Source organism: Triturus cristatus, chromosome 2_2 (assembly GCF_964204655.1).
Source record: "Triturus cristatus chromosome 2_2, aTriCri1.1, whole genome shotgun sequence".
NCBI classification, from domain to species: Eukaryota; Metazoa; Chordata; class Amphibia; order Caudata; family Salamandridae; genus Triturus; species Triturus cristatus.
The window spans coordinates 853,367,093-853,391,059 of record NC_140582.1 but is presented as its reverse complement, the minus strand read 5'-3'; the positions used below and the strand labels follow the sequence as shown (position 1 = coordinate 853,391,059).

Here is a 23,967-nt window from a genome sequence, read left to right as displayed (position 1 = left end):
TTTAGCCCAGCAGGGCTCTGCTCTGGCTATCTTTTGGCCATTTCGGCCATTCTTTGGCTTCCTTATCAGACTTCTCTTTTCAAGTCCCCTATTGTAAATCGTTTTCTTACGGGCATTACTCACTGGTTTCCTCCGATTCCTTTTGTAATGCCCCAGTGCGACTTGAACCTGGTTCTGACCTACCTTATGTGCGCTCCTTTCGAGCCACTTCATAACTGTCCTTTTGACTCTCAAAACTGCCTATTTGATTGCCATCATCTCTGCTCATAGGGTGAGTGAACTGCAGGCTCTTTCTTCAAAACCTCCTTTCCTGGTTATTCATCCGGACAAAGTTGTCCTTCGCACTTGGCCTTCTTTCCTTCCCAAAGTGGTTACCACATAGGACAGACCATCACTTTGCCCACCTTCTTCCCGTCCCTGCATCCTTCTAAAGAGGAGGAGAGGCTTCACTGTCTAGATCCAAAACGTGCACTTTCATTCTATCTGGATCGCACAAGGCCATTCCGGATGGATGACCAGCTCTTTGTTGGCTATATGGGTGCCAAAAAACGTCGGGCCAAGCAAAAGCGAACCATCTCTAGATGGGTTGTTCTTTGCATCAAAATCTGTTATTCCTTGGCAAAGAAGGAACCTCCAGTGGGGCTGTACGCCCATTCCATCAGGGCTACTGCTTTAGCACGTGGAGTCCCTCTTCGTGACATCTGCCAGGCAGCCACTTTGGCTTCATTGCATATGTTCACCTAACATTACTGGCTGGACAGCCAAGTCCGGAGAGACGGCTTCTTTGGTCGTTCTGTTCTCCAGGACTTTCTGGTGTGAACTTAGTTTCCAGATTCCACCTCTGGGGGTGGTATTGCTGGGGTAAGGTGAGGAATCCATAACTAATAGTCTCTTTCAGATGAACAAGTTACTTACCTTCGGTACCAATATATCTGCTAGAGACATATATTAGTTATGGATTCCTCACCGCCCCACCCATCCTCCCCGTTATGCGAACTGACTTCTAGCGTAAGGGACTCCCTCTCAGGGCCCTAGTTTTTGTGGTCAGTGTCTTGCATGGCTCTGCGCTTCTGGCGTGGAATGTCGTGTAAAGAACTGAAGACAGCGCGCAGGGGCGGCGTCTAACTAGATACCATGACGTCATTCTGGCGATCACAATGCCAACGACGAACGCGAAGTCGACCGACGCCACCTACCAACACGCAGGGGTGCTACTGAAGAAAAAATTCTCCGGATCCAGTCTGACTCCAGGGGTTAATTCTAAGGTGAGGAATCCATAACTAATATATGTCTCTTACAGATATATCATTACTGAAGGTACAGAACTTGTTCATTAATACACACGCAGTTCTTGGCCCCACTCCACAGTTTGTTAATTAGATTAGTTGTTAGGATTTACCTGTTGTATAAATTTCTTCCCTCTTTTGATAACAAATTGTGGGATATTTACAGATTGGCATATAAAAGGTGATCGTATGTTTAACTGGAATCCCCTTTTCCTTAATACCATGGGCGAAATAAGACTATAACAAATGTGATTGTGGCTTCCATGCACATGCACTTCCCGACCACCTTTTCTAAAATCTATTTGAAAATAAACTAAAGATAATATAAAGCGAAATTATACATGCCATAGAAGTGCTGTACTATGATGTAAGATATTTGCTGAGCAACTAGAAAATGGTTGGATATTAAAATAAATGGCAATAAAAATATGTTTGAAAAAAAAATCAGTTTTTCTCTGGATACATTGGTGCTGAGAATGCAGCGTCATTCTTGCCAAAAGTTCATGACTCATTTTCATGTTGTGCAATACATCACTCTGCGAGAATTCTTTGCTCCACCTCACCCCTCGAAAGAGGAGGAGAGGTCCCATCGGCTGGACTCCAAAAAGGCTTTGAGCTTTTATATTGATCGTACCAGTGAACATCATGTGGACAGCTTCTTGTATGGTTCTCCAAGGTGAATAAAGGGAAGGCTGTGATGAAGGGGACACTGTTGAGACATATAGTCCTCTGCATGTATATAAGCTATGCACTGGCCAAGAAGCATCCATTGTAGAGGCCATCTACCAGGATTATGGCTGCTATTACTGTGTTGGCTCGTGGAGTGCCTTTCCCGACTATGACGTGGGAATCATTGTATACTTTCACAAAGCACTTTGCCTTGACTGCCAAATTTGGCAGGAAGAGCATTTTGCCAAGTGAGTCCACAAAGACTTATTGGGCTTAGCCCACTGCCCACTGCCCACTGCACAGACCCTTCACGAAGTTAGGTACTATGTTGGTATCTATTCTAAGGTGAGGAATCTGCGGTTAGAAGTATTACTCAAAAAAAAGTTACTTTCCTTCAAAAATGCTCTTTCTGGTGGATCCTCTATCTAGTCTTTGATTCCTCACTGCCTTCCCACCGCCCCATTTTATGGAGTGGCCTCTTTATAACGGGTAAATAGGTTCCGAGTTAGTATCCATCACACCAACAGTTGTTCACACTTTCCTTTTGAGGGCATGGTGAGGAGAACAATAAGAGAAATACATCAGTGCCCTTGGTTGGCACCTATGTGGGGCTCCACTATGTCTCTTCTGGGGCAATACAGAGCCAACATGGAGCTGCACAGTTCCACCTACCGGCACACAAGAGCACTGCTGAGGAAAAGTTTTCCGGATCGAGTCTGGCACCTGTGGAATATTCTAAGGTGAGGAATCTGCGATTAGATAGGGTATCCACCAAAAATAGCATTTCCAGAGGTCAGTAATATGTTTTTCTCAGGCTGGGGGAGAATATGGTCCCTGGCATTATGTACAAATATTACGAACACCTTTGGTGAAATGTGATTTCTCATTTAATATCTCTTTCTCAGAATTGTTTCATTGGGTGCCTCTGCTACCCGCTTAGGAGTAAGAAGTCTGATCAGTGATTATTGCTTTAATTTGTTCTTGGGTAAAAAAAAATGATAATCAAAGTCTTCCTCCTTGCAGCTGTTTCTCTTTTGCCTTGGTATTTCCCCTAATAGGCTAATGTTCTTTAATCTGTTGTAGTGGGAGCGCCTTTTGCATGTTAAATGGCATTGCAAGCATGTGTTGTGCTTGCTTGCTTTGCATATATTGTTTCATGCTGTTTGTAAATTGTTAAAAGTGCACTAAAAGTGTTGTGTGGGTAGAAAACCAGATTCTAGACTAGTCAGGTAGGTAGGAATGGGAGGAGTCCCAAGGGAAAGCTTGTGTTTGTGCAAATCCTTGGCATAGAGCGAATGAGCTTTAGAAATGGTGTGGAGATAGGTAGTTTATGCAGGAGCACCAGGACCTATAGTACAGCTCGTTGAAGGATGAAGGATGAATGTGTGTGAGAAAAAGCCCTCTGATCCAGCCTGCCTGACTCCTCTTTTAACCCCTACAGGGGCAGAACTGAAGGTCGGCCCAATGCAAGGAGATCTTTGTGAGTGACTACACAATACCTTTCCACCCCCCTCCACAAGATCAGTTACAGTTGTAACTGAGGATGCAGCCCTTACCCTGTTTCCAGTTTCCTTTTCACCCCAGTTCATGAGATGAGCTGTGAGAATGAGACCAACATGCTCTTTTCTTGTTTTCCACCTGTGTATGAAAGAACAGTAATTGGGCTGAAAAATCTAATTATAATGGACTCCCAAGGGCTCCTGCCAACACCATGTACCATTAATACAGTTAATTCATGCCGAATATCTGAAACCGTTGTTAGGATTCACTAAAGAGGACAGAAAGAAGTCCTTTTTTGAACATGTTACCTTTGGCGTGAAGAGATTAAGGAACTTGCAAAAGACGGTATAGGATTTTAGGAATAAAACTGAAGCCAAATCGTGGCTGCATTTTTTACAATGGCATAAAGAGGCCAATAAACGAAAGCATAAATCCCAAGATCGTGGTATGACGCATACCTAGAGAAGCTGGAATACCTAATAAGCCACCTAAGGGACAGAGGTTGAGCTTGTGTTCCTACTACTCTGCCTCTCCCTATTTATTATCCCAGATCACAGAAGCACCAGAAAAAGAGGAGGAGAGTGAATGTTTTGGATGTTTTTACCCATGCTGGCTGAAAGGGCGAGGGTGCAAATGCCAGTGCATTTGGAAATGGAGCAGTGCCAGATTAACTGTGAGCAGATGGGCACAAACAAATAACGTGCATGTGATCGCTGTGATGCGAGCAACTGATAGTAGGCAATCAGGCAAAAGCACACAAATAGTGAAGCAGGACGTGGAATCTACTACTCTGTAGAAGTCCAGACCAAGAATATGTTCAGCCCAGTCCCACCCTTATTTGAGATGGTGCTTGAGAAAGTCTAAAAAAGCCAGTAGATTGACTGGCTAGGAGATGTTTCCTCAACCCTCACTCTAGCTCTGCAGATGATGATGACCCCATCAGACCCATTCCTTATACCCTTCTTTCCTTGAGAGACTATTCGGAGTTTAGTTACTGCCCATGTTCCATTATCTCCATCTGATTTAATGAGCATTAAGAAACAGTTCTCCAATATAGGAAATTGGAGTATTAGTTGGGTGTGATGAATACCCACCTCAGGGTCACAATCCTTGTCAGGGTGAACCACTAAAGTCGTTAAATAAACCTGACCTCAACCCCTGGTAGCTGGGGCACAGAGGAGCCAGGCTTAACTTAGAGGCAATGTGTAAGTATTTATGCAGTACCAAACAGTAATAAAGTTGAAAATCAGAACAATAAACTCCTAAAATGAATCAGAAAACGTTATTACTATTTAATAAACACAATTACACCGAAATTACAAACATCCACTATGGGAAACCAGAGATATGATTTTTTTATGTTTTAAGTGGAAATGGTGCCAAGAAGCACAAAGTGCAAGTGATGGACAGTGTTCGCGGTAGAACATGACCTAGGCCAATTTGACGCTGACCATAATGGAGCGTGGGTCGGATACACTGACCAGGTTCTTTTTGGTGAAAGATTTTGCCTACTGGTGTTAGTCATTTTAGAACCAATCCAAAACAGGAGTACACTTTTACATCTCCTCTGGATCTCTGGCAGAGGCCCTTAGAAACTTACAAGGTGTCAGGTAGAAGCCAGTCCAGATCTAGTTTCCATTGAGCAGCCGGGCAGTTGCAAGAAAAGCCTTTTGGAGCTTGTTGTATCCCTGGGCCTTGAACAAGAGATCAGTCTTATGACCCTTGGAGTCCACTTCTTGTAGATCCAGTCTTCAAGGTTTTTCTCAGGTCTCCGACTGCAGGTTGAGACGTCTTCTCATCTTTTACAGGAGTTGTAGTGTCTGAAGTGTGTGCCTGGAGATGTAACATTTATGACTAGCACAAGCTAGTAGGTGGGCATGACCCCTGGGGATGCCCGAACCAATAGGGTAAAGGTTCCTGGGGCTAACCCTACCCACTTTGAGCATTTTCGAAATGGCCAGTTTCTTCTATCATGCTTAACTTGTACTTTAATGATTGCTGGTATGTGAGGAGTGTACTATGACAGTCCTCGTGTCCTTCCACATCTAACAGTAAAATCCAGTTTGAGGCAGGTCCTGTACCCACAACAATACCACAGACAGATGTATGGTAGAAAAAAGCTAAGTTACCTGGAACTAGACAGAGAATACACGAGAATTGTTTTGGCATCTTGTCTTCGCCCTTATAAGTGTTCCCCTTGTGTTGTACCCAAGTATTGTATGAAAAACCTCATCTGGCCTGTCAAGCAGAATGTGGCATTCAAGCAAGATTTGGCATTTTAAGGTCAAAAAGAGGCCCCATGTGATTGGTGACTGTTTGGCGGGGGGATGGGGGAAGGGGGTTTAGGGGGTCAAAAGAAGGGCCCTGCCCAACTGTCAGCTAGCATTTGTGACAGGGAAGGCCTCTTTGAAGTGTGTCCTGAGTGTTCTATAAAAAACTCCAGCGAACCTCTTATGCAGAATGTGAAATTCAAGCAGGATTTTATTGGAAACTCTTTTTATTTAAAGATTCTCGGCATTACAATAATTTTGAAGGCAAATCACACGTGTTGTTGACAATGCACATTACAATTAGTGTCTCGCTAGGTCCAGGTATTAGCTCACATATGCAGTTACATATTTCACAATTGTCAATGGTCGGCCCCTTCCGTCCCTCTACTCAGTTCCTCTGTGGGGGAGATACAGAGTCCACCCATAGACTCATTCCATTTAGCCCATTTTTGTTCCCACTTCTTAGGGCAGCCATAGTTCTTGACGACCTCTTTTTCTGCAATCATGGATCTATCTATGTCCTTTGCCCATTCCCCAATCAATGATTTATCACTTACTTTTCTTTTAGCTAGGGCCAGCCACAGGGATACCCAGGTTTGCTCGGTACGGGTCAGGTCAGTGACCTCCCATATATTAAGCAGAGAGGAGAGGAGAGGAGTTGGCCTAACGGCTAGGGCGGTCGACCTCAAAACTGGGAAACCGGGTTCCAGTCTCGGCAACGACGCTGAACATCCTGTGATTCTGGGCAAATCACTTAATCTCCCCGTGCCTAACAAAAATGAATGTGTCCTCATGTAACGCAACTGGTGCTATGTAAAGCGCTCTGACTCACCAACCTCTTTTAATTTAGTAATGATTCCCTCCCAGTAGGGTTGAATCGCGGGGCACTCCCACAGTGTATGGAAAAACGTACCTTGTTGAGTGCAGAAACTGAGGCACACCAAGTCTGTCCTCTTTTTCATCTTGACCAGGGTTCCCCCTGAAAGGTATGACCAATGTAAGATTTTGAGTTGAATTAGTCTCAGTCTCATTGGAATAGCTACTTCTCCTGGAGAGGATTATCGCCTCCTGCCATTCCTCATCCTCTAAACTCCCTATGTCTGTCTCCCAGTGCTGTCTGAGGCGGACAGGTGGGTCTGGTCTGTTGTTTAATAATTTCCAGTAGGTCAAGGATATTGCCTTATGGGTCATGTGTTCGAAAGTAACCTGTCCTCCAGCGGGGACGCCTCGGGTAAGGCCTCTCCCCTAGAAACAGCAGACTTTATGGCTTGGCTTATTTGCAGGTACCTGAAGGCCTCCGAGTTTGCCAATTGGTATTCCGCTTGCATCCCGGTAAATGTGATCACCCTGCAACTCTTCCACAGGTCACCTACTGTAGAGATACCAATTGTATCCCACCTGTCGAACCCGGGGCAGTTGGTCAGTGTGCCCAATTGCTCTGATTCCCACAAGGGGGTCGCTTGTGTCATTTTCTTATGCCAGCCCAATCTTTTAGTTACCTGATGCCAGATTGCCACAGTCTGGGCCCGGGGACCCGTGAGGTGTTGGTGTTTGGGGTTTGTGTAGCGTGCTCTTTGATGACCGCCTGGGCTCATTAACCATTTGTCCATCATATAGGCCGGTTCCAGCTGCGAGCCATAGACCCATTCGTTGATTACCGTTAGTTGAGACGCCCAGTAATGTAACTTAAGGTCGGCCAGGGAGATCCCCCACTCGTACCACCCTCTAGTTAATTTATGTGTTGCAATGTGGGGGGTTTGCCCGTCCCTCATTAGGGTCCGGACCACTTTCTCCACACTGGTGAAGTATGTGTTTACGACTTTGAAAGGGGTGTTTTGTTGCACATATAGGAAGGGGGCAGTGCCAGCATTTTAAACAGGGCAGCTCTGCCCAGTAGGTTCAGAGGGAGGGCTCGCCAGTATCAGACGCTGTTTTGCATTCGCGTTAGTGGGCCTCGATGATTATTGTTATTGAAGAGAAGTGGGTCAGATGTTATGTAAATTCCTAGGGTATCTGAATCCTTCTGTCGCCACTGTGACCTTGCATTCTGTCGGTGTACGTGGCACCTGGCCGCGGAGCATGAAAAAAATGTGGATCTTGTCCAGTTTATGGTGTATCCAGAGTGCTTACAAAAGATCTAAAATATATAAAGGATCCTATAGATTGAGGTCTTCAGGCCGCAACATACAGCAGTATGTTGTCTGCGTATAAATACATTTCAACCCTCTGATCGGAGGGTCCCCCCTCACCCATGTCGCCATTGGCTCTAGCATCAAGGCAAATATAAGAGATGATACGGGGCATTCCTGTCTGGTTCCTCTGCCCAGATGGAATCGTCGTGATGTGTGTTGGTTGACATATTTTGCGCTGTCGGGTCAGCATATAATAGTTTTATCCACTTTATGTATGTCGGGCCGAAGCCCATACGCTCCAGGACAGCGAATAAGTAAGACCTTGTGTTGAACACCATCCTAGCGTCAAGGGAAAGTAGGACCACGTCCTCTTGGACGGTTTCTGCCCTTCCTAGCACCCTGTGTAACCGGCGGAGGTTAAGAGCAGTCTTTCATCTGGGCATGAAGCTCGATTGATCCGTGTGAACACTTTTTCTGATAATGGGAATCAGTCGGTTGGCCAGGACTTTGGCTAGTATTTTTGTTTCTGCATTTAAAAGCGATATGGGCCGGTATGACCTGCATTTATCCGCCGGCTTACCCTGTTTATGAATCACTATGATTGATGCTAGTCGTAGGTCGTCTGGGAGGGAGCCTTTTTGAAAACGTTCTAAGTACATGGCTCGGAGTGGGGTGTTACCTTAGAGGCTGTTAACTTGAGAAGTTCAGTTGGGATTCCATTGGGCCTTATAACTTTCCCCGATTGTATTACCCGCAGGGCTACTGCTAACTCCTCCGTTTTTGAGGTCCCCCTCCAGGGATTCTCTGTACTCTTGTGTGAGGGAGGCGACTGGGGTGGTAGCAAGCAAGTCTCTGGAGTCCATGGCGTTTGTGGTGGTGGCGGGGGTATATATATTTGGATAAAGTAGGAGGCCTATTGCCGTCAGATTAAATTTCCCTCCCATCAGTAAAATCCCGGGTGGGAGATCAAGCAGAACTGAGGTCTGTCAGTGCAGTTTTTTGGTAGCGTGGGAATATATTCCGATAGTAGATTAACTGGTTTCCCTTCCCATGTTCCGGCTGTTGCAGCAAAACTGCCCTGCGTGTCTAACCATTTTTTGTGTGTTATGTAGGGGCAGTTTTTACGGATGAGTATGCCAGTCCCTCTGGATCTGGAGGTGAATCCTGTGTGGACAGCTAGTTTATATACCCATCTATCTAATGCCATGCAGGTGTTGCCTATCAGGTGGGTCTCCTGCAGTAGGACAATCTCAGGGGCCTGTCGCTTTAGGTACTGTAGTACAATCCCTCTTTTTAATTTGTCTCCGAGTCCATTCACATTCCAAGTAAGGAGTCGAAGTGACCCCCCACTCATATTATGCGTCTTGGTACCTGTATGCGTTGGGAGTATATGCACACTGAGCACGGAGTATACTGTCTGTTCTGTGTCTTGTCTGGGACATTAACTTATTCCTCGCCTTCCATTGATGTACGTATATCTGTGAGGACTGCCTTCTCACCTTTGCAGTGGCTGAGTTACCTTGTGACTTGGTCCCCCCCCAACTTTCCCCATCCCCTCCCCCCACACTGCCTCCCTGCATGGCGGGAATTTAACCTCCTGCCTCCCCAACTCTTCAGCGCGGCTATCACCCACCACCTAGAGTATTGTAGTATGTGACCTAACCCCGCACCGTGTCCATCTTTGTAAGAGCTGCTGCACCTAATTTGACTGGCGAGAGCCTGTCCCATCCTGTCCATATGTATCTCTTATGGTGGATTTCAGGAACACTCTTATATGTCTTTTGTTATTAGCTTCATTTCTCGGCCTGCATTGCAGTCTTACTGTGGTTTGGGGAAGAGCCTCATAAAGCGTTATACATCAGTACTCTCAGCAAGTGGATACTGCATTGCCATTATTCATTGTTGCCGTCTTCCAGAAAGTTGTCGTCTGCTGTAGTGACTTGCCCTGATCGGGTCTGGTTTGATCTTCCTCGTTGACCGGTCTGATTTCTTTTCCGAACTGTGCGCCACCCTTCGAGCCAGTCCCATGTTTCCTCTGGGCTGCTAAAGAACCACACCTTCCCTTCTGCTTCAACTCTCAATTTGACTGAAAAAAGCAAAGCATATTTGATCTCCTTCTCCCGCAGGGCCCTTTTCACTTCGAGGAAGCTGCGCCTTTGTCTTTGGACTTAAAGTGTAAAATCGGGGAAGAAAGTTATTTTACTGTTCTCAAAGTCGACAGGTGGTGCCGTGCGGGCCGTTTGCAATATTACGTCTCTATCTCGGTAATTGAATACTCGAGCCAATATGGGCATAAGGGGTGCTCTGCATTTTTGTCTCCCCCCGGCACCCTGTGTGCCATTTCAGTCGTGAAGAATTTGGACTGGCCTTTGGGTTGTAGGTGTTTCACAACGAGCTCTTCTATGAGCAAGTCCGTCGCCTGTCCCTCCGCTCGCATGTGCATGCCTAGGATTCTGACTTTGTTGCGCCGTGCCCTGCCTTTATAATTGTCTAACTGGCTTTTCATCCTGTCATTGCAGACTTGGAGGTCTTTGATTTGTTTTTTGAGGATCAATGTGTCCTTGGTTAAGGAGTTGGTAGTTGTCTTTACATCTTTAATTCTGGCATTCATGTTGCGGATGTGTGCCCTAATCAGAGAGATTTCCATGGAGACAGAGTCAAATCTGGTTTCCAGCGAAGTACGCACAGTGCTGATAGCTTTCATTATATCATGTAGGGTCAGGTCTGATTGCCCTTCGATTGTTTGCGTTTTCCCGGGTGCTTCCTCAGTCTACCCTTTTTGCCAAGAGTATTTCTCTAGCTTTGCTTGCAGTGTGGCTTTGCCACCTTTTTTCCACCTTTCCTCCACCTTTCCTCCAGCCATTATGGATTTCGGTGGGCACAGGGTGGGTTTGGGTATTTTCAGCTTTGGCTGGCGACTTTCCGCCTCTTGCCCGGGGCTTGAGGCCCTCACCGGCCTGTTGGGTTTCGCCTGCCAATTCTTGAAGATGTTTGACGGCGAACTCTCTGCACCCGCGTCTAGTTGTGGCAGTTCTTTATTGTGTTCTCCCTTTGTTGTCGGGGCTTTCGCTGGGCCTATAGTTGTGTGTCGGATCTGCGCAGGCAGTATTCCTTCCCTTTCTCAGTCTGCTGGGTCTCAGTGTTCTCACGTGGGCAGTGCAGCTCACTTTTGTCCCCAGCTTCTTTGGTTCCTTCCAGGCCTGTAGGGCGTCGGAGGGTGCTTCTGGCTACCACGTGGGCCGGTCTTTCTAATTTCTACACTGCTGGTGTGGTCGACTGTGCGGCTGTGCCCTTTGTTTGGGGCAGGGCATCGCCCGTTCAGGTAATGCAGCGCCTGCCCTCCCTCACAGTGTTCCCCGACTAGGTTGGGGCCGCCCGGAGTCGCTATGCAGCCGTTCGCTGGGGGGCCGTATTGTCTATTACTGGCAACGGGTGGTGTCAATGGTCGCTGCCCCCCCAACCCCCACTGCGCTCCTAACTCTGTCTACGCCGCTTCTCCAGTCGGCCGCGGGCCTTGCAGGCACCCCTCCTCCATTCCTCACCTCCTCACTCGTCGCTACTGGGCCTTCTCATCGGAGACTCGGGCGGATCTCGGCACCTGATCACTCGATTCTTTTGACTTTGGGCTCCTCCTCTGCCGGGTGAATTCAGGCTGCATTGCAGGTATTTCCTGCTCTGTTTGTACCGGATCAGTTCTCGGATTGGGGTTTACCAGGTGCGATATGTCGGAGCTGCGCTAGTGTGCAGCCATTTTCCTCGGCGGTTGGGCACGCCCCCCAGACTCTTTATTGTCAAAAAGGATACTCACAGTCCCAACCTGCACATTCTGTCAGGTTTAGATGTGTCATGTCTGCCCATTCAGGTCAGCCTATTGTTTGCTTCTAGGAGCAAGTTCACATCTCCTTCATGCCTATTCGGATGCTAATTACTTTCTGGCAGAAGTGAAATGCAGATTTGGCTTCCAGGGACTTTGGCTCAATGAATCAGTTAATTTGTAGATTGCGACTTTTCAGCCCTGAGGGCATCCAGTTGCTGTTGGGGTCCAGTTGATTAGCTGAATAGTCAGGTCTTCAGGGACTGTCAGAACTCTGGAAGAGATGGGGAGATCCTTAGATTAAAGGGTAGCTCCTTCCATGTCTTCACTGCTAGGTAGGAGAAACAGCAACCTCTGCATCGGCTACTTCGAATGCGGGAGAGGGTTAGAGAAAGGGACATGGAATGGAGGTGTTTGGTAGCCTATTGGAATCTCAGCTGGTGGTTCAAGTAGGCGTGGCCTTGTATGCATGGGTCAGGAGCTTGAACTGGAATCTTTTCTATACAGGCAGCAAGTGGGGTTTCCTGAGGCAGGGGGTGATGTAGTTTCATCCAGGGGGATCCAGGAGGAGTCTGGCTGCAGTGCTCTGTATGGCCTGTAGTCATCTGAGGAGGTGAGCTACGATTTCTGAGTAGAGAGCATTGCTGTAGTTCAGTCATCTGGGGATGAGGACCTGGGCGATAGTACATCTTGAGGTTTCGGATAGCTATTTTGACTATCCTACGAAGCATGGGGAGGATGAAGTAGGTGGAGATGTCTAGGCTTCTAGTGTGGTCAGTGGGGGTAGGAGTAGGTTGTTGCAGGGATTCTGCTTATACACAGAACTATGCGTAGAACCCCAGGACCTCAGTGAGTTGTGGTGTACCAGAAACTCACCTCAGAACCCAGAACCCAGTATCCGGCTAGCATAAGTGTCCCATTCGTTATCCGAGATTCAGCTCGGCGGTCCCAATGAATAGACAACCCAGAACAAGCGACTCAGTACATACTCAGGAATGGTGGGAATCGGAAATACCTGTTCGTATATTATTCTCACATCAGTCCACAACAATAATCAACAGAGACACGTTGTAAATAAAAGGGGTTTATTTTTATAGACCACGTGTCCTAAGATGCAGTACTTTGGCTAATACAAGCAGACAAATGATTAATATCAAAACCAGCAACATAGTTACAATACCATAGAATATAAAAGGGGTGATCATGTTATAATGACAGTGGATACTACCACCTTCCCTTTACTAAGAAGCTAATATTATTATTATGCTAATAGAAGGTCTCTTAGGCTTGAATAGGGGACCCCATACCTCAAAGATCAGCTTAGTGAAATCACATCACAGGAGCATCAGGAGTCTTCTCGCAGGAAGGCTCGTCTTCGGTCTGAATAATAAACATGATGTCTGTGATATTAAAAGCATCAACTTTCAGGCATTTGCAGCTGCGCGTGTGTTATGGCTAAATAGTGGGCCGATCAACCTAGAGTGAAAAACATGCATTGTGTAATAATCCAGACTATTTGTCACATCGTGTACAGACCAAGGTCGCTGCACAGAGCTTTGGGATGGTAACAACAGATTTCTCTTGTGTGAAGCAAGTCTCGAGTCAGCAGTTTGTTTTAAGAAATAACATGTAAACGCAGTGTCGTGTGCAAAAGCAAAAAGATGGCTTTCTAACATTTAACGTGGTTATGCTAACTTAACAATGCCTGTACGTATTCAGAGAGAACTCACTACACGCCCCCTTGATCGAAGCACTATTTAGTAGGCAAGAAAAGAGAGAACGCAGAGTTCAGTTTCGACAGAGCAGAACAAGGCGTAACCAATCCAAAGGTTCAGAATGAGTTAAAGTCTGAAACGAAAAAATGGAAAAGCAAAAGGGGAAACAGTGGTGTCCGAAAAAAAAATAAAAGTAATTAAAAAAAACTCAAAACAACCATCAGGGAGAGAAAAAAAAACAGAGAAAAAAAGTAAATGCCGCGGCAGGGTGCTGTCCAGGAGCGTCAGGCGCCAAGGACGACAGCGCAGTTAATCCATGAATGTATAGGCAGCATATACCGCAACTGCTTCCAACAAAAGATCATTTGCAGGGCCAGCGAAAGTCTGAGCCATCCAATCCATCAACGAAAAGGAACACACGTGTTTTTCAATCATCGGAGCTTCCAGCACGATCAGAGGGCACCCGGAATGTTCCTCCAAATAGCTCATAGCCAAGAAGTTGTAGGCAGCTGTAGAGATGTCCCAATTACCCAGGATCCCATGTGCAGCACCACAAGCCATTATCCGGACACCAGAACATGTCAACTCGTGAGACACTAAGGGCCTCATCAGTCGATCGAAATCTGGCACCGGAGACACCAGGCTGGTCAAGCACAAATCCAAAGGCCATTCAAAGGGACAATCCAGGCAGTGAAGCACAGGCTGCACGCAGGTGAAGTAGCAATACCGGAAGGATAATCCATATGCCAGGCTTAAGGTCGCCAATGGCAGAGTTCCATAAAAGTCAAGCATCCTATCACGAAGAAGATGCAGGCGGGACAGGCGCTCGTGTGGCACAGAAGGAGCAGCCATTCCGTAGTATGAAAAGTAAAAGCAGCACACCTGCCACCAGCGCCAGAAGCAGCGGAACACCTCCAAAGATGCTCGAAAAAAGGGAATGAAAAAATGCCGGAACCACACCAAAAATAGTTTGGAAAGACCCGAGCCCACAAGTTTAAAAAAATGAGCCAGGCCGTTCGTGGACGAGGCATTGAAAATAGTTTGGATCAAAGAGCCGAAATGTAGGGGGAGGTCAGTATTCAGAAGCGCCTGTACCTCAGTGCGCGTATTAGCAATGTGAAGGACAAATGTTTCACGAGAGGAAGTCAATGGCACCTCTTTTTGGGACAATAGAGCTCTTATTCTGCTCAACTTGTTGAACTCTGCTTTCAAGGTTGGAATCGAAGGCCAGATGGAAGCATCCAGCCGCCCATGCGGGGGTGGAAAGAGAACATTATTGCAGCAGACAACTTTCTGCGAGACAGTTACTATGTACGGGATTCCCACTAACATCCCGCAGCAAGCTTCATTATTCAAAATTAAATAACTACCGTTTGCAAGCAGCGTGAAAGAAGGCGTAATCACAGGCACTGGGATACCTCGTAGGACGCAGGCTAAGTTCGGTGCTTGTACATTGCATGCGCCGTGTAATTGAATGTGCCTACATACCAAGGAATGGTCTGGTGTCGTGGTACATTCCTCGCCTTTCAAATAAACTTCAGTGCCGTCCCTAGTACATCTATACGTAAAGGGGAGGGACCAAACCTCATGTATGAAAGCGGTGCCCAGCGGTTCGTATCTACCCAAAGCATAATGTTTCATACAAGACGTAAACTTAAAAAGCGCAAAAGGGAGAGTTATCAATCCGTGGACTAACCACGTAGCTGAATTGATCTCCGCTACAGAAAAAGGCAATGGTTCTAATTTTTCAATATGTAACAATGAATATGTAGCATCCTTCATGGACATAAATCTCTGCTTGTCAGTAAGGTTAAAGGGAAGGAATAACGATGTAGTGTTAAGATAGTCCCAAGGGACTCTCCCTGCCTTTAACGTCTGCAACGTCCATGCAAACTGCATAACAGAACGCAACTGGTTTTGACCATGATATAACACAGACATATCATCATGCACAATATCAACAACAGAAGAAACAATATTATCTAATGTATAAATCCTAGAAGAGAGAGTGCTAATGCTATTATCTATAACGGCTAAAACCTTCTCCATGTTTGCTTGGTCAATAGCTCTCAACCTGGAAGCCGCCTCAATCTGCGACAACTTCCAGACTTCGTTGTAAATAGCATACGCCCATGTGACGGGGAACCAAGGTGAGACGAAACACGGGGTCGGGGTAGTTTAGGTTTTATTGCTATTAGTTTGCGTTTTGTTCGGATAGTCAGTCTTTCTCGGGCAAACCGGGCGGGATCCGTGATGATACGTCGGTCAAGGTCTTGGGGCCGTCTTCTCCCACGGAGGGGTCCGGTCTCACGTCTCCCCAAGGTCCGCGCTCGCCGGTCCCCAGAAGGAAAGAGAAGGAGCTTATTAGGCTTTGTATACGTGGACTTGTACCTAACACCAGGACCAGGGGAGTGAGGGATCACCTTGTGATAACCACAAACAAAAGATTCCAGTGATCGCAATCGTAACCGTGGGGGATGGGGTTTTAAACACAAATACGGCCTAGGGAGAATCGCTGCGGTCGCCGACTACCGTGGACGGTCCCGCCTCCCCATCCAGCCCGCTACCCGGTCCCGTACCTGTCCTAGCCACGCTCCTCCCCCGGGAACGTGGCAGGGCGCTTCGCCGGATCCGTATCCTGCGGTCCTCTCCACCTCCGCCTTCCTGCGGTACTCCGGTTGGTCCTGCTCCTCCTCGCTCTCCTTCTCACCGTGCTCCTTCCTCTCTACGACTCCAACACTCCTCCAGGGTTCGCCGTCCGTCGACTTCCTGGATCCACCCACGTTTGTAGGACCTCGCGTCGTGACGTCACTGCAGGGCTGGACTCGTGAAGCTGGATACTCCCAGTTAAAGGGCCCAGTACCCATCCGGAAAAGCTGATCTTCAGCTGCCGCATCCCACTCATCCTGCGGACAGGGAAGAAGGTTAGAGACCCGTGTAAGCGGGGTCCACCAATCAGTGTCTTCAGTAACCCCCGGGGTAGCGCTCGGAGCTCCGTCACATACCACCCCCCCTGGCTGCTCCCGCTCGGGGAGAGACGAGACTCGGGAAAGAAAGTCAGCATTGCCATTGTCCCGGCCCCGGCGGTGGTGTACCGTAAATGCAAATGGCTGTAAGGACAGGAACCACCGGAGGACCCGGGGATTGTTGCTTTTATTGCGATGCATCCACTGCAAGGGGGCATGGTCAGTGTAGAGGATGAATGGCTTCCCCTCAAGGTAGTAGCGCAGTTTTTCTATCGCCCACTTAACTGCAAGGCATTCTTTCTCTATGGTGGGATAGGCCCGCTCCCGGGGAAACAACTTGCGACTGACGTACAGGATCGGGTGTTCGTGGCCATCGTCATCGGTTTGGGACAAAACCGCCCCTATCCCGGTGTCTGATGCGTCAGTGGCTACAATAAATGGTTTCTGGAAATTAGGGGATAGAAGAACCGGAGCTGTCGTGATAGCTGTTTTCAGCTGCTGGAAGGCGCTCATCGCATCCGGGGAGGGAGAGCGCAGGTGGTGAGAAGAGCACTCCTTCCTGAGGAGATCCGTCAAGGGAGACGCCAGATCTGCAAAAGAGGGTATGAAACGCCTATAGTATCCTATGAGACCTAGGAAACCCCTTAGTTCCTTCTTAGTGGATGGGAAGGGTGCCTCTCCTATAGCCCTGATTTTCCTTTCTTGGGGAGCGATGACCCCATCCCCTAGGACATACCCCAAATACTGGACCTGGTTAAACGCTACCCTAGACTTCTTAGCATTGATGTGCAGGTTGGCTTGGCGTAGGGCGTGAAGTATTGTTTGGACGTGGAGCAGATGGTCCTCCCACGAGCGACTAAACACCACTATGTCGTCCAGGTAAGCCGAACTAAAAGAGGAGTAGGGCAACAATACTGCGTTCATTAGTCTCTGGAAAGTCGCTGGGGCCCCGTGGAGCCCAAATGGTAACACCGTAAACTCAAAAAGCCCAAGGTCCGTTGAGAAGGCAGTCTTCTTCCGGTCTTGTTCCCGTAGGGGTACTTGCCAGTACCCCTTAGTAAGGTCCAACGTTGTTATGTAGGTGGCATCACCTATCTTCTCAATGAGGTCGTCCACTCTTGGGATAGGGTATGCATCGAAAGAAGATATGCTATTCAACGCCCTGAAATCCATGCAAAATCGTGAGGACCCATCAGGCTTGGGTATCATCACGATGGGCGACGCCCACGGACTGGTGGATGGTCTTATAACCCCCAGCCTTAGCATCTCGTGCACTTCCTTCCGAATGGCGTCTCGTTTGGCGGCTGGAACTCTATACGCCTTTTGTCTTACTACCTTCCCCGGTATCGTTTCGATGGTATGTTCTGCGAGCGGGGTCCTCCCCGGAGAATCGGAGAATATCTCATCAAATGGGTGGAGAGTCTCGAGTAGCTGATTTGTTTTGTCTTCTGCTAATTCGGGATTTATCACCAGTTCTCCCACCGTGGACTTGCTCTGTCGGTGTGAGGGAAGTAAGAAGTGGGCGTTCTGTGGTATGGGTCCCAGCCACTTTTTCAGTAAGTTGATATGATAACTTTGAGTTCGGGATGGGGTCAACTGCAGTTTGTAGGTGGTCTGTCCGATTGTGTCCAACACCTGGTAAGGGCCTTGCCATTCACTCTTGAACTTGCTGGTGCTGGTAGGTAACAGCACTAGGGCCCAGTCTCCCCTCTGCAGGGTCCTTAATTTCTTTCCTTTATCGTACACTCTCTTCTGTTTGGCTTGGCTCTGTTCCATGTTATCGTGAGCCAGGTCCCTGAGCTTTCCTAACTTGGACTGGAGCTGGGATGTATATTCCAGGACGGTACGGTGGTCTTGGGAGCCTTCGTGTATCCAGGCGTCTCTTGTTATCTCCAGCAAGGACCGAGGCTGTCTCCCGTATAGGAGCTCAAAGGCGGAATATCCAGTACTACTCTGCACTTGGGCCCTCAGCACGTATAAGGCCAAGGGGAGCAATTTGTCCCACTCTTGGCGTTCTGCCGTCAGCATCTTCTTCAGAGTAGATTTTAAAGTACGATTGTACCTCTCCACCAGTCCGTCCGTCTGGGGATGGTACACTGAGGTGTGCAACTGGTGGATGTTCAGGGTGTTACACACCTCCTTCATGAGACGGGAAGTAAACGGGGTGCCTTGGTCTGTTACGACTTCTTTCGGGAATCCGACCCTGGAGAACAGTTCCACCACTTTGTCTGCCACGTTCTTGGTGGTGGGGGTGGTCAAAGGAAAAGCCTCAATGAAGCGGGTGGCGTAATCCACTATAACCAGAACATGCAGATGGCCCCTTTTTGTACGAGGAAGTGGCCCTATCAGGTCCATACCCACCCTCTCGAATGGAACCCCGATGATGGGCATGGGTTGTAGGGGAGCAGCTCTGGGTTTATAGGAGGAAGTCCTCTGACAGATGTCACAGGTCTTACAGTACTCCTCAACATCCCTATAAACACCTGGCCAATAGAAAAACCGCAACACTCCACTGGTAGTCTTTTCTTTCCCTGCATGACCGGCCGTTAGGTGGGCATGCGAGAAGAACAATATCTGTTCCCGGAAAGGTTGGGGTACTAACAGCTGGAGTCCCCCATCCTTGGTTCCTTCCCTGTATAAAAGGTTATCTTTTATGATAAATCTGGGATATGTGTCTGTCGGGTGGTTTTGGTGTATGTGAGCGCTTTCCCAGGCGTTGAACAAGGTGCGGTCATTGCCCTGGGCAAAAAGGAAACTCCTGTCAGAAATCCACGGATCTGCTGAGACCAGACCAGATGTGACCCTCCCGCTTCCCTGTGTCTCGCCTTTCGTGGACTTATTAAACATTGATAGAAAATCTGGGTTGTCTACTCCCAGGATGATGTCTTCGGGTAGGGAATCCACCACCCCCACCCTCACTGTACAAGCGGGACTGTTCATGGGCTTAAGCGTTACCAGTGCCAAAGGGTAGGGTCGGACCTCCCCGTGTATACACCGTATGTGGACCTGTTGTTGGGCTAGATACTGCTGGGGCAACACCAGACGTTTCTGGACTACCGACTGTCGGCATCCGGAGTCTAATAACGCACTTAAGGAAAAGCCATTCAACCCCACACGTACGTAGAATGACGGCCCCATTTCAGCCGAGTAGAGGACGCTTTTTGGCAGGTACCCCACGTCCATGGGTTCCTCGGTCCTCTTCTTGTGGCACATCCTGGCGATATGGCCCCATTCTCCGCACTCGAAGCACTGAGGACCACGGGTCATTGGGGATTCTGAGCGGTAAGTCTTAGCACGGGGTAGTACAGTGGGAGGGGCCGCTTTTCTCTCGGGTCGGCCTCCCACTGGTTGTTTGGTCATCTTCTCAACCTCCAGGCGGGGTTGAGCTCTGGAAAAATATTTAGCCATGTCCACCGCTTGTTCCGGGGTTAAGTGTGGGTGCTGTCTTAACCATCTTTGGGTTCCGAAGGGCAAAGCCTCTAGGAATTGTTCCATGTAGATCTTAGCCATGATTTCTTCCTTGGAGCTGTCGTCCGGCTTCAGCCATTTATCAGCCGCCGTTTTTAGGCGGAAGTATAGGGTCCTGGGATTTTCTCCAGGTACCCCTCTTTCCTTTCGGAACTTGCACCGATATGCTTCCCCATCAAGCCCCAAGTGTTCCAGTATAATTTCCTTGATGGTCTGATAGCCAGTGGCTCCGGTAGGGTTGGCCACCTGGTACGCGGCTTGAGCCTCCCCGGACAGAAGCGGGGCCAGAAAGAAGGGCCACTTTTCTTCTGGCCATCCACAGGCACGAGCGGCCCGCTCAAAGTTAGTCAAAAAGGCATCCGGGTCTTCGCCGGGGGTATACTTCTGTAAGGACACCCCCGCGGCACTCGAATACGGTAGTCGTCTTTCTACGGGGACAGGAGGGGGCATATCCGGTACTGGCTTGGGCAGTGATTCGAGATGGGCTTTCATTGAATTTTGGAACAGTTCTCTGTCGGCTTGAGCGGACGTCATCTGCCTCTCGACGGCCCAGCTAAGTTTCTCCTGGCCGTGAATCAGATGCTGCACGAGGGCCTCCATCTTTGGTTCACAGACGGAGTGAGATGTTGATCCCACTTCTGACACCACGTGTGACGGGGAACCAAGGTGAGACGAAACACGGGGTCGGGGTAGTTTAGGTTTTATTGCTATTAGTTTGCGTTTTGTTCGGATAGTCAGTCTTTCTCGGGCAAACCGGGCGGGATCCGTGATGATACGTCGGTCAAGGTCTTGGGGCCGTCTTCTCCCACGGAGGGGTCCGGTCTCACGTCTCCCCAAGGTCCGCGCTCGCCGGTCCCCAGAAGGAAAGAGAAGGAGCTTATTAGGCTTTGTATACGTGGACTTGTACCTAACACCAGGACCAGGGGAGTGAGGGATCACCTTGTGATAACCACAAACAAAAGATTCCAGTGATCGCAATCGTAACCGTGGGGGATGGGGTTTTAAACACAAATACGGCCTAGGGAGAATCGCTGCGGTCGCCGACTACCGTGGACGGTCCCGCCTCCCCATCCAGCCCGCTACCCGGTCCCGTACCTGTCCTAGCCACGCTCCTCCCCCGGGAACGTGGCAGGGCGCTTCGCCGGATCCGTATCCTGCGGTCCTCTCCACCTCCGCCTTCCTGCGGTACTCCGGTTGGTCCTGCTCCTCCTCGCTCTCCTTCTCACCGTGCTCCTTCCTCTCTACGACTCCAACACTCCTCCAGGGTTCGCCGTCCGTCGACTTCCTGGATCCACCCACGTTTGTAGGACCTCGCGTCGTGACGTCACTGCAGGGCTGGACTCGTGAAGCTGGATACTCCCAGTTAAAGGGCCCAGTACCCATCCGGAAAAGCTGATCTTCAGCTGCCGCATCCCACTCATCCTGCGGACAGGGAAGAAGGTTAGAGACCCGTGTAAGCGGGGTCCACCAATCAGTGTCTTCAGTAACCCCCGGGGTAGCGCTCGGAGCTCCGTCACAGCCCACCTTTTGGTTCTGCCACCCACAGGACCCTTAACAAAATCATTCAAATCTATTTTGTCATGTAATTGTGATAAATGAACTTTGACAGACGCCAAAGTGGAATGTCGCAGCCAAGATTGACACAACTTGCCCACAGAGTATGTAGTTACAGTATGTGAAGACTCAAACCGAGGGTCTACGCGTTCCTGAGTATACCCCGGTTTCAGTCCCAGAAAACGTCGTTGACAGAAATCTGAACTGCTTTGCCAAATTAACCAACCCTCACTATTAATTTTCGAAATATTGAAAGATGAATTTGAAACTAAGGTTTGCAAAGCAGCAAGGGATAGATCTGTGTGGTTATCCCAATTGGGATAAGCGCCCAGATCCGGCACAGAAGGTGACTTTAATTGTTTAGAAGTAGCCAATCCAAAACAGGTGGTTTGGAAGATGGATGAATTCAAAAATAAAATATGATTTGGTATAAGACAGGCACGATGTAAAGCCTCTGTACCCTGTACCTGCCACGGCTTGGAACCCCAAACCGACTTTAGATCAATAGTAGCCTTCCATACATCATAACCTTTGATTGACAACTCGTCCATAAAGGACTTAGAATAAAGTAGCTTTGTGTGTGTCAGTCTAACCTTTGCGGCTGACTCAGGCAGCACCTTAAAATAAAACGCTGCCGGGTTGGAAACACTGAAATCGGTAAAATATGAATACTTGTTAACTATTGTTTGTGAACTTCCGAACTCGGGAGTAGGACAGTGTTCCCATTGGGTAAAATTTACAAAATTTCTAAATGTATTTGCTTTATGCAGAAAATGATTGCCATAATGTTGAAAACAATACTGTTCCGCATAATTAGCCGCATTTTCATATAAATCTTCAGCATCAAAAGCGGCATAATACTTCAAATCAGAAAACAGTGATTCAATGGCGTGTACATCCCAATCATCAGAACGTATGTTCTGCCTAACCACATCACCCATAGAAACACGAAATACATTCGGTACATTAATGACCCCTGTAGGCCCATGAATTTGGAATTTAACAGCATCCCATGCGATTCCATCCAAGACGGGCCAGGCAGTAATATTCACAAAAGTCTGTTCCCTCTTCATGATGTGGGACGAGGAGTGGGGGGCCAAAGTTCCATTGATAAGTCTAATTGTCGATCTCTCACTCAGATAGTGGCCATCCACAAGACGGAAAAAAACTATTACGAATCCAATGGACATAAACAAAAAAACACTGAAAAGCAACAGCCAAATGTATGTCCAAGGGGCAATCAAAAAACGTCTCTTAAACCAGCTGAAAAAAACTGCAATGTTCGATGGGGGGCTTGAGGGCAATGAGTTAGTGTCAAAGGAGAAACGGGACTGGCCAAGTGCCGTAGATTGTAAAACAGGCGAGGGACCACGTGTAGGATAAGCATACTCAGTCTCTTCGGGCAAACCACCAGCCGATGGTATCAACAAGGGATCAGTAACCGATTGCATCTCGATGGCAACATCAGGCAAGGTGTTAGAAGCAAGAGTCAACATTGAATTTCTTTGCATCGTCTGGCATGAAACTGCTGGAGTCATACTAAGAAGTATCGGCCACTCGCTGAAGTTTGACATTGTCAATAGAGATGTACCTGTTTTCTTTGCGACCAGGAAGTGGAGGTAAAATGACTGTTCTTGTACCCTGCACTCCAAGCACTGGAACTGGTGCACGATAAGAGGGGCCGAACTCCTTCTTGTTCTCCACCTTCTCACGGACCAGATCTCCAACTCGGGGTAGCCAGCCGACTACCGGAACCTGAACTTCAACTTCAGATGTGGAGGGCAAGTGTTCCTTCGATAGAGTGTCTCTGGCTTCTTGTAGAGTCTGTAAAACAGCACAGTGATCATCTACGTCAAAGGGTGCGGTCGACGCCGCCATGTCTAGACCATCAAGGTCTGGTACAAACATTCTGATTCCGAAGAGCATCATGTACGGGGTCCGCCCACCCAGAGACCTTCTAGGGAGATTATTAAGTGCACGTTGGACGTTATACAAATGGGCTAGCCAGTTCCGGCCTGTGCCTAAAACACGGGCTGTCAATGATTGCTTTAAGTCACGGTTCATTCGCTCCACCACACTATTACCCTCAGGTCGGTAGGGGGACGAAAATTTGACTAGGACCCCCAAATTTCTCATAGCCTCCTTGTAAGCCTTAGAGGCGAACGCAGGGCCCTGATCAGAATGGAAGGTACCACACGCAAAAGTTCCCACAAAGACACGCAAATCTCTGATGACAGTCCGCGAGTCAGCACTCCTTTGTGGCCATACCCACAGAAAACGTGTGCACGAATCCACTGCAACCAAGATGTACTTGTACGCAGTATCAGAAGAAAAAGGACCGCAGTGATCCAAATAAACACAACCAAATGGTTTATTGGATATGTACAACTGTGTTTGTGATGGGCGCGCAACAGTAGAAGGTTTAATCTGTTGGCAAATGTCACAATCAAGAACATAAGCGCGCGCTTGTTTATATAAACCAAACCACCAGTAACGTTGTTGTAGCAGAGATATTGTGGCTGACACTCCGGCGTGGGCAGACGCCAACCCCTCATGAGCAGCCAGAATCAGTGCGGGTCTGCAGTCCGCGTTG

General features: G+C 48.2%; 2 protein-coding genes across 5 annotated transcripts in view; one reads left to right on the top strand and one right to left on the bottom strand.

Annotated features, from left to right (window-relative positions):
- Nucleotides 1–23,967, top strand: part of N4BP2 (NEDD4 binding protein 2) — a 1,530,410-nt gene that overhangs the window by 988,723 nt on the left and 517,720 nt on the right. The window lies entirely within an intron of this gene.
- Nucleotides 15,766–23,967, bottom strand: part of LOC146862880 (uncharacterized) — a 39,976-nt gene continuing 31,774 nt past the window's right edge. Inside the window, exons 2-3 of the mRNA XM_085642236.1 lie at nt 20,916–21,242; nt 15,766–16,292 (exon numbers count right to left, since the gene is read on the bottom strand). Of these exons, the coding sequence (XP_085498362.1) occupies nt 15,915–16,292; nt 20,916–21,242 (705 nt within the window). The 3' untranslated portion in view covers nt 15,766–15,914. The remainder of the gene's footprint in view (nt 16,293–20,915; nt 21,243–23,967) is intronic.